The sequence below is a fragment of the Haliaeetus leucocephalus genome, unplaced genomic scaffold (assembly GCF_000737465.1).
Source record: "Haliaeetus leucocephalus isolate CR32 unplaced genomic scaffold, Haliaeetus_leucocephalus-4.0 Scaffold150, whole genome shotgun sequence".
NCBI lineage: Eukaryota > Metazoa > Chordata > Aves > Accipitriformes > Accipitridae > Haliaeetus > Haliaeetus leucocephalus.
This window is the reverse complement of record NW_010972586.1, coordinates 2,121,499-2,131,555: the sequence shown is the minus strand read 5'-3', so window position 1 is coordinate 2,131,555 and position 10,057 is coordinate 2,121,499. Positions and strand designations below refer to the sequence as shown.

The following is a 10,057-nucleotide window of genomic DNA, read 5'->3' as shown; positions in this document are numbered from 1 at the left end:
GGGGTGAACAGATGGGGGGGGGGGGGGGAGCGGTCAGATAAATGAGATAGTCTTACCTTTATGGTCTCTACACAAGGGAGATATACTAGCCAGGCTTCCCATTGTAGGTGTGAAATGCTCCTCTGAGCTTTGAAGATTTTTTTTTTTCTCTTTTTTTGGTCAACCTTGATGCAGGTTTATAATACTAATATTCCTGGTAGAACTGACTTGATGGTGCAGTCGCCATCAAGCAATCATTTTTACGTTATCTCTAAGAAATTAGAAGATATCAGAAATCTGAAGTAAAGAACTTCCTTGAGAAAGAGGTGCCAATTTATTTTGAAACTTATCCCACTGGATAATTTTAAGAGAAATTTGGCTTTTTGTCAGGAAGACTGGTTTTTGTTTGTTTGTTTTAATATTTCAGATTTTCTAAGTTTAACTGTTAAATACAAAATCTTAATGCTGACAGTAAGATACATCTGAATAAATAAGGGGGTTTTTTGAGTTGTAAAAAAGCAAGGTTGTAAGTCGTTATTGACTCCCTGTATCTTCAAAATGTGCATCACTGACAAGACAATGCCTAGGCCTAAGGCTTCCCATGACAGAATTTAATAGCAAAAGATTCCAAGGATTTGTCTGTTTGTGCCATCTGTCTAATAATAACTAAAATTCTGGTTCTTTTATTGTGGGGCAAGAAATAACACCAAAACATCATTGTCAAGTTTTCTTTAATACTGTCTACTTTGAAATACATTTTGGGAACAGAGGACTGGGTAGGATAGGAAGTTGAAAGAGACTGTAGTAGGTTGGAAATCACTTTGATTTTATTTTCAACAAAAATCAATTCAAATACATAAAAAGATTTTCATATCTCAAATTCTGTTCTATAATAAATAAAGTTTAGTTTGGGAGCCTTTCCTTAGTCTTTCAAAATGTTTCATAACGAAAATGGTTTTACGTATTATGTACTAATGGAAAAGTACTGGTGCTGTTTCACTGGGACAAAAATAAACAAAGTGAAGGCAAAAGGTGAGTCTTTTCAAATCTCAAGCGCAGTCTAGCTCTAAGAAAAATATTAAAGTATGGCTAGTTAGGAATGTCTTGTCTTCTGTTTAGACCTCAGACACATTTTTAGACTGTTGGTTGTTCTTCCTCTGATGTTTATGGAAGCAGTTTGATTTTAAATGAAATCTGAATTAATTTGAACTGGGATTTGGTTAGCAGGGGAATGCACTGTCTTTTCAAAAATAGTTTTTTGTTGAACTAATTTCTAAAATTTAAGTCAATGTAATGAATGTATTGTATATGGAAACTAATCAAGGAAAACAAGCTTTATAATGTCTTCCATCTTTCTGACAGGTTGTGAAGATGAGAAAAGATGTGAAGAAGGCCAGAGTCCTGACTATTCGCAGACTAACCAGACACATCAGGAAATTAAAGTTGAAAAAGTCAGTTTTAAATATCAGTGTTCTTGTTTGTGTGTTTATAAATGACACAGTATCTTAGTTGTTTTCCCAAAACAGAGAAGTGGGAGAAACATTACATATTACATTTAAAACTTAAGGCACTGTGATGCATGAATTGTATTTGTCTTATTTTTATTTCGCTTTAGATAGACTAAAATTATTAACTAAAAAGCAGTTTCATAAAGCAGAATTGGGATAACGTTCTTTTTAAAGGGATTTAGTGTATTGGAAGCTAATCCAAATCACTTACAGAACCTTTTACAGCACTTTTAAAAGTGTTAGGCTTTAACTTTTAGGCTGTTCTGCTGTTGAACGTAAGTTGTGCAACATTTTCTCTCTGCACTTGTCTGCAAGGTTCTGTAGCAAAAAATATTGTTCAGTTGGCATAGATATACAGGTCATCCTTGATTTTTAATAATTAGTATTAATTTAAGTAAATAGTTAAAACATTTTGTAGATTATGTTTTTAAAGATAACTGGCCCAAAGTAATGTACGACGTGTCTTACTGGAGATGTTGTAAGATATATCTGTTACTGTGTTCAAAGTGTAAATTGAGTGTACTCTTCTCCCACAATTTTAGCAGATTGTGTGAAATAAGAAGCAAGCCCAATGATCTTCTATATTTACATATTACAGATCTTAAAATGTAATTATATTTGAGAGATCAGTGTCTCCTATGTATTGTTGGTAGGAATTGTAGTTACTATTTTCTAATAAAGTAACATTTGTCTTGCTATTCTGGTAAATCCTCAGTGTTTTTTCCTCTGTTCAGAACAGCAGAAGCATTAGATTACGTTCAACTCTTTGTTAAAATGTTCGTTTAACAACAAGGGAATGTGTTTATGCTCACTCTTGTGATATTTTTATTTTGCTACTTAGTATTAGCCCGTGGGGAAATAAAGTGAACAAAACCCAGATATTTTTTAATAAAGACAGACTTCATTTGCAGGGGTTCAGAAGACTTGAAATTAAAGAATCAAAAGCGAGTTGAGAGGTTAATAGAAGAAATCCATGCCATGAAGGTAATACCATGTTTAGATATTATTATAATATTAGAGGCAATTAATTTTAGTAAAAAAAAAGCTTTGTTTTCTGGGACTGCATTACTGAAACTTAACTTGAAATATTTCCAGAGTCAGCTTGGTCATTACTGTAACATAGCTGGAAAATTACGAATATTTGCATATTTCCATGTTTGCTGCATCTGTATGGTGCTTGAAGTTTTTACCGTAACAGTTAAAGCGCAGAAATTAAAGTTCTCATGCTGCTCAGGGGTATGGAAGGCATTTTGTGTGCCTGACAGTACAGTATCCTCAATGTCAGTTCTTTTAGCTTTAAGTATGATGCTACTTGTATTTTACTTTTAAGCCCAAAGTTCTGTAGTAATTTGAAATTTTAGCTGCAAGGCAGTGGCAGTGCTTGAGCCAGACTTTCTTTTTTCATCTTCAGCCTTACTGTCATTTGATACAGTTTTTGTATCTGATACATTATGACATATCAGCAAATGCTTCAGAAATTTTATAACTTCATAATGTTTTGTACTAGTCGTATCTCAATTTTAGCTGATGCTGCTTAAAATGGTGTATGTTGAAATGAGGTACAAATTCCAGTCATAAGGCTTGAGCACAAGAGTCCTGTACAGGTCAAGAAAGCTGTTTTCACATAATTGGTTGTTTTGTTTGGTTTTCCTTGATGACTGTAGTGATTAAATCACCCTTATTGGGGGTGTGTGTGTTGGAGTTTGGGGTTTTTTTAACCCTTCTCTCTTTTTTTTTCTTTTTTTTTTTTTTTTTTTTTTTTTTCTTTCCTGATCCTTGCACAGGTCTTAGTCTTCAAAAAAGCTGGTAACTGGGAGGGCTTCACTGACCCATTTAGATGTGCTTTGTCTCAGACTGATCGTGTGGAGTCATAGGGGGTTTTAATACAGTACTTGCAAAAGAGTCCTCACAAATCAGTGAAGGGGCAGGACTGTATTAAAGGGTAAAGCACTGGTCAAGCAGCATGCAGCATGACAGTCATATTGAGGCGTTCTGCTTTTCTGGCTTGCCATCAGTCTTAAACTTGGTCTTGTGATTGCCCTTTTTTTTTTTCTTTTTTGGATGACACATGTTTGTCTGGTGGAGCATGATGAGGATTCTGGAAACGTGTCTCAATTTGTAAGCGTACATATGTCATGTGATCAGGTGTGGTGCAGCACTGAGCTCACAAGCCCATGTTTTACAGGGCTTCTGTGAGGGCTTCTGAGAGGGTTTCACTGCAAGATCCGTTCTTGCACACATCTTCCAGAAGTGTTCGCTTTGTCCACATTGTGCTTTTCCTTCCATGATTGGCTCATGCAGACATCTTAAAGGCTGCCTGCACTCAGGACTGCGTTGCCCAAATACATTCAAGCTGTTTCTTCAGTTGGCATTAATGAGTGTAGGAGTTGTGTTAACTTCAAGAGCGATTGTTAAGGGAGGATAGATTTTTAATCTGGAGAGCTGATGGCAAATAAATTTTGCTTTGAAATGGTTTATAAAAAGGGAGGAGTCTTCAAAGTGAGCAGCTGACAAAGAGGAAAAGCTCTCCCACTTCTCAGGCAAATAGCTAGTAAATACTCTCAGTTATCAGAAATTGTTCTGTAAGTGGTCTTTTTTGTTAAAAAAAAATGCACTTACGTTAATAATAAAGGTTGGTTTTCTTGGGGTTTTTTAGTCTTTAAAAATGAACAACTAGACACTTACTAGCTCAACAGTGTATTTGTTTCTTAGACAGAAGAAGAATTCCCGTTTCTTAAGAATCACAGCCTAAAAGGCACTGGTTGTTTACATATTTTTCACCAGTGTTGATTTCTAGACTAAGAGAGCTTTTTAGAGTTGGTGCAGAAATACTCCTCATTGAGCATAGAAGAGTAACAAGGCAGCTTTCACAGAAATCATTGATATTATTTGAGATAGTGGGAGATTTTATATTGGTATATGTCACTCCCAGCAACCTTTTGTCTTAAGTTATTAATCATAGGATTCATAAAGAACTCTTTGCATAACGTGAATGGATATTTTAGAATTTTTAGGAAAGAATGGACAGAATCAATAAGGTAAATTGGTAAGTGGTCTATGAAGTTGCAACTTAAAGCAGCCTTGTATTATCCAGACTATTCTAGCAGTTGCAGTGTGTGGATCCCAAACACTTACCAGAGGAGATGCAAATCCTTTCAAAACTGATTGACTGTCTGTGTGCAGAATATAGGAATTGGTCATTTTCCATGTAACATGCAGGAGTAGTCCATAAACTTCTACTCGCATGTTTTATGTAAGAAAAAATGTCTGCCTTCTCTCTTACTGAATGTTTAGTCTTGAGCTTTAGCAAGCTGCAAAGAGAAGTTCAGGTGAAAAGACAAAAACCAACAAAAATAATTACACCAGCCAAAGTGGTTTGGAGCCAGAAAGTGTCAGACCAGAGTCTGACAGCATGTATATTTTCAGATTAAAAGATTTCTTGAGATGGCTACTTAGAACTTCTAGAACTTCTTCATGGTTGGACAAAGACATGAAGGCTTGTTGTAGGTTGAAGAAAATACATCTTTGGAAGAAAAGGAAAATAGTACAATTTTTTTTCTGAGTTTTTGCCAGTTGCCAAAGACAGCATACCTCTTTCTAAAAATGCATTTTTCTTCCATCAGTCAAGAACAGACCCAGACCACCTTCCCCTGCCACTTATCCAGAGGAAAAAAAAATCTTCTGGGGACTGTTGGCATGAACAGGGTCTTTTATAAAGGACTTTACGTATTGTGATGATCTCCAAAGGCATGAGAGGAGGATTCCATTTCACAGGGAATTTGTTTCAAGCTCAGGGAAGAGAGACTAGAATTCTGGGACCTTGACACAGTTGTCTGCCTTACTGAAGGTTTTAATGTGATGGCTTAAGTTTCTCTTACTCGGGGGAAAAAAAATCTGAGGGGTTGAAATCCCGATAAGGGAGAATTCTTTGCTTTCTTAAGAATTACATTTCTTCATTCAGCTGCCTGTAAACCCACAAACCTTTTATACTAGTTCATTTACTTGGGGAATCGGTTTCTTGGTCAGCACAGTTTCAACATGGCTGCTGCCACTTTGTGGAACAACTATTATCTTTCATCCAGACTGTAAGAAAAACAAACAAACAAACAAAATTTAATTGCCTGATGGTGCATCTGTTGTTAGAGGATGGCTGCCTGCAGCTCAGCAGGACTTGTAAGAGCTGCTGTCCTTCTGAATGAGGCAAATGTGAACTTTCAGATACAAGATCTTAACATCTCTTTCTAGTGTGGATCTTTACTAATTACAATGTGATATTACAGGAAGGACAAAATGCTTGCTATTATTTGATAACTCTTGTCTTATCACTAACTCTTGAGATGCTTTTTTCCTGTCTTCAGGCAGACTCTAAACAGACACTGCTGACATAATTTCACTGTACATACACTGTTTCCTAGGAGTGGGACATAATTAGATGCTCACTTTCCAGGTTAAATACTGTGTCTGTGTCTCTTTTTTTTTTATATGCTATACATACTCACACATGCATAGTTCTGCATATATTGAAAACCTAGGAAGTGTTGGTGCTGGGCTGTATTAAGAAACTTTTTGTTACTTGAATTTGCAAATAACATTGTTGTGTTATTGTTGGAATGACATTTATTTTTTTATTCTATATGTTTTGATTCTATATGTTTTCATTGTTAGAACTGGAGATTAAAAATAACTTAATTGGCAAATACAATAATGTCTCAAGCACAACAATCAGAAGTAAACATTGTGGGAAATGAGAGCAGTGAAAAATTCCGGCTACGTGGATGCAGGAACTGGGTTAATTGTTTGCAGGAGTTCTCAAAGCTATTGGAATAGTACACTGTTTTTTGAGTTCCTCAGATTTTGCTTTGCCAAAACCGTATAAAATATTTATTTAATGATTCATGAAAGATGGGAAAAAAGAACAGTATGATACTTTCTAGTCCTACTATGATACTGCTTTTTTGAAATATAAAATTGTGTTTATTTGCAGGAATTTTTTTACTTGTTTGTCAGGCTTGATGATACCGTCAAAATGGATTGATTATCCATTGTAGAGTAGCTCTTACCATATTTAGGAGGCTATAATATTTTAAAAAGTTTCTGTACACGAAAATAACTGATTGTCTAGTGATTTCTTAGCAGCGTGTAGCTTATATTGAATTGTTTAAATTTCTTTGTTGAAATTAGGTCTTAATACAACTTCATGTGGTTGCTTTACTGTGTATTTAGGAGTAGTTTTTGCCTTCGTCTTACAGTGAAAACCTTGGTATTATGGCAGGTGTTGCTATAGCAATACCATGTTTGGAGAGTGCCCATTATTAAGATATGGAAGAAAGACTATTTGTAGTGCTCAAAGGGAAAAATCTCTTTCAGTTGTTGGGAATGAGCAGCAGTTGGTTACAACCGTTGTTAAATGGCTTGGAAAAGTATATTCTCTATCCTGAAAATTATCACTGGAGAAACAGATAATGCAATGTTTTTGTTTTAGTGCAGTTAAAACACAGTATTTATCACAGAATAATGAGTTTAGTACAAGAGATACAGGGAAAAAATAATGCTTTACTCTAAATTATTTTCTCTAAACTTTATATTTTAGCAAGATATGATCAGAAGTAGAGGTAAGTATGAACTCCAGTATTACTGTTAAGCTTTTGAAAGCCAAATTGTTTTGTAAAGGTAGAGCTTGAGTCTGAAGGATGTTTTCACAGTCTTTGGCCTTGGAACAAAAAATCATCTGATTTCATCAAAGTAATAGTGATATGGGGAGAAAGGGCTTTTGGTTAGGACTAGGTAACTGATGATTTTACAGTAGGTCAGCCTAAGGAGCTTGATAGATCTTTCTCTTAGTATGGTCTTTTTGCATGGAATTTTTGTATCCTGAAATATCAGGCGTTTTCAAAAACCCTTATCATTTTCCTCTAACAGTAGCGGTTTCTTTTTTGGTTAATGATTTCATCTTCTGTAGCCTTGGTCTCAGTTAACATCTCATTGTAGAACTATTTTCAGTAAGAGTGAGGACTCAAGCACTTTTTTGCTGTTTTGCTTTTTCCTTCTCCTAGCGTGTTTCCAACAACAGTCTTGCATATTTTCTTTCATAATAGATCACAGACTTTCATATTAATGTTATAGAATATTTAACATTTAAATGTTTTTGAAAGAGTAATGGGAAGCTCTTAAACTGTAGTATAATCAGCTCAGGAAGGGTCCTTGATACTTCTCAACAAACAATAGAGGCAGGGGCAGTCCAGCTTTCACAATGGTATGGGCCAGATGCCACTTATAGACCATTTCAGGGAAGGAAGAAGGGATAGTACTCAAAGTCATTCAGCCCTCCTTCAATGGAGCAGTGCAGATCCTTGCTTTGGCAAGTGTCTGACTAGTTATCCATGCATGATACATTTCCCTGCGGTAATGCAGGCAACTTGGTGCTTCGAGTGGTGGGTAGGTCCATGTGTGCATTACTCAGGCGTACATATGCAAGAAGTCAGGCACTTTTAGGGAACTCTAAATTTTACTGCTTGTGTTCTCAACAGCATGTTCTACTTTGCCAGTGGCACTACACAGCTTTTCTAGGTAAGGTATGCCCTAGCAAGGCAGGTTATTTTTGTTGTACAAGCTCTGAATATTCATTTAACAGACAGCTCTGATTTTGTCAGGACTGAAGTAGAAAGCTCTTCTAAGTAGGAAACACAATGTAAAGAGCATCTAACTTAACACAGAAGAAGCCAGCATGGATAAGCAGTGTGTTCCTGGGCCCAACACAAAAAGGAAGTCCACCAAAGGTGGAAACAAAAACAGACTACCTGGGAGGAATGTAGACACGCTCCCTGAACACACACAGATAGTGTTAGAAAATAGAAAACTCAGATGGATTTCCAACTACTGAGTAAGTCCACTGGGAGCAAAAGTAAAGCTAAAGGAAAACAAGGGTCCATAGCTCAGTGAGAAAACATAGAGAAGGGTGACATATTGAGCGTTTTTTTTTTTCTTGGTTTTAGTGGTTAGTTCTGCCCTTTGGCTTCTCAGTTTTCAGACCCTACGAGCAGAATCTGTGGGAGTGAAGCGTTACCTACAGCAGAAAATGATGCCATTAAGGAATGCATAATTCAGGGACATATACAAGTGCATGGGACCAGATACCTTGCACTTGGGGTGCAGAAAGAGCTGACTGATGTCATGATGAGGTTGCTTTCATTGTTTTTGAAAGGTCACAATAATTGAAAAAGGTTACTGATGTTTGGAAGAAGGTAAACATCATGCTTAACTTCAAGAAGGAGTATCTGAGGAAATAAAGGATGGTCAGTCTCAACTTAATATCTGGGGCTGTTATAGAGCAAGTCTTTCTGGAAGCTAATTCCAGGAACAGGAAGGACAGGAGGATGACTGGGAATAGCCAGAGTGGATTTACCAAGGGTGAATTGTGCCTGACTGACCTGATTAATTTCTGTGTCAACGTGACAAGAAGGAAGGCCTGTCAGGTTCAAAGGGTTATAGTTAGTGGTAGAACATCCAACTGGTTGCTGGTTACAAGTGATGTCCTTTAGTGGTCTGTACTAGTACCAGTACTGTTTAATGTGTTAGTAATGCCATAAATGATGATATGGGGTGCATTCTCTGCAGGTTTATGGATGATACCAAATTGGAGGATATGGATGATATGCTTGCGGGCAGGGCTGCTGTTCAGAGGGATTTGTACAGGGTAGAAAAATGAGCTGAGAGGAACTGCATGTAGGTCAAGAAAAGCAAACGCATAGTCTTGTATCTGGGATGAAATAGTTCCATGCAACAGTCTAGGCTGGGGACCAGTTGGCTAGAAAGCAGCTTTGTGGAAAAAGGCCTGGGTGTCCTGGTGGACAAGAAGTTGAACATAAGACAAAAAAAGTGCCACTGTGGAAAGGAACACCAACTGCATTGTAGGCTGCATTAGTGTAGCTGGCCGGGGTCCTTCCCCTCTGTTTGGTTGTGGTGGGACTGAAGCTGGAGTGCTGTGTCCAGTTCTGGGCTGCCAGTACAGGAAAGATATGGATTACTGGAGCAAGTCTAGCAGATGGCCACCAAGCTAGTTAAGGGCCGGAGGGTATGATGTACAAGGTAAGAGAACTGTGTTCACAATTAATGAAAAAAGGCTAAGGACAAACCTTATTACTGTCTGTAGCTACTTAGGATGGCCTAGGAAGATGGAGTCATTATTTCTTCAGAGATGTCCAGTGGAAGAATGGTGGGCATAAGTTACATCCTAGAGACTTCTGACTTGCTTGTGTGGGGAGGAAGGGGGCAATTCACTACTGGGATGATAAAATGCTGAATCAGGTAGCAAAGAGAGGGTGTGGGTGTTCAGTCCTTAGAGATGTTCAAAACTCAAGGGTCCTGAACAGCCTTCTCTGTCTAGAGCTGCTTTGGCCAGAAGGTTGCACTAGATCTGGAGGTCTCTTCCAGCCTGTGTAAGTCTCTGTTTACACAATCATAAGCAGGAGGGATTTTAAAGTTAGGAACAGTAAAACTGTAGATGTACAATAAAATATTTTAGCTCTAGTTAGGGGTGAAAACTATCTCATTCAGTCAGTTTTTATTTTTGG

The 10,057-nt window shown here is 37.2% G+C and overlaps 1 protein-coding gene across 1 annotated transcript in view; it reads left to right on the top strand.

The window, feature by feature from the left end:
- The window catches only part of SRFBP1 (serum response factor binding protein 1), a 76,936-nt gene that overhangs the window by 26,489 nt on the left and 40,390 nt on the right, over window positions 1-10,057 (top strand). Inside the window, exons 2-3 of the mRNA XM_010561694.1 lie at window positions 1,342-1,430; window positions 2,399-2,471. Coding sequence (XP_010559996.1) covers window positions 1,342-1,430; window positions 2,399-2,471 — 162 coding nt within the window. The remainder of the gene's footprint in view (window positions 1-1,341; window positions 1,431-2,398; window positions 2,472-10,057) is intronic.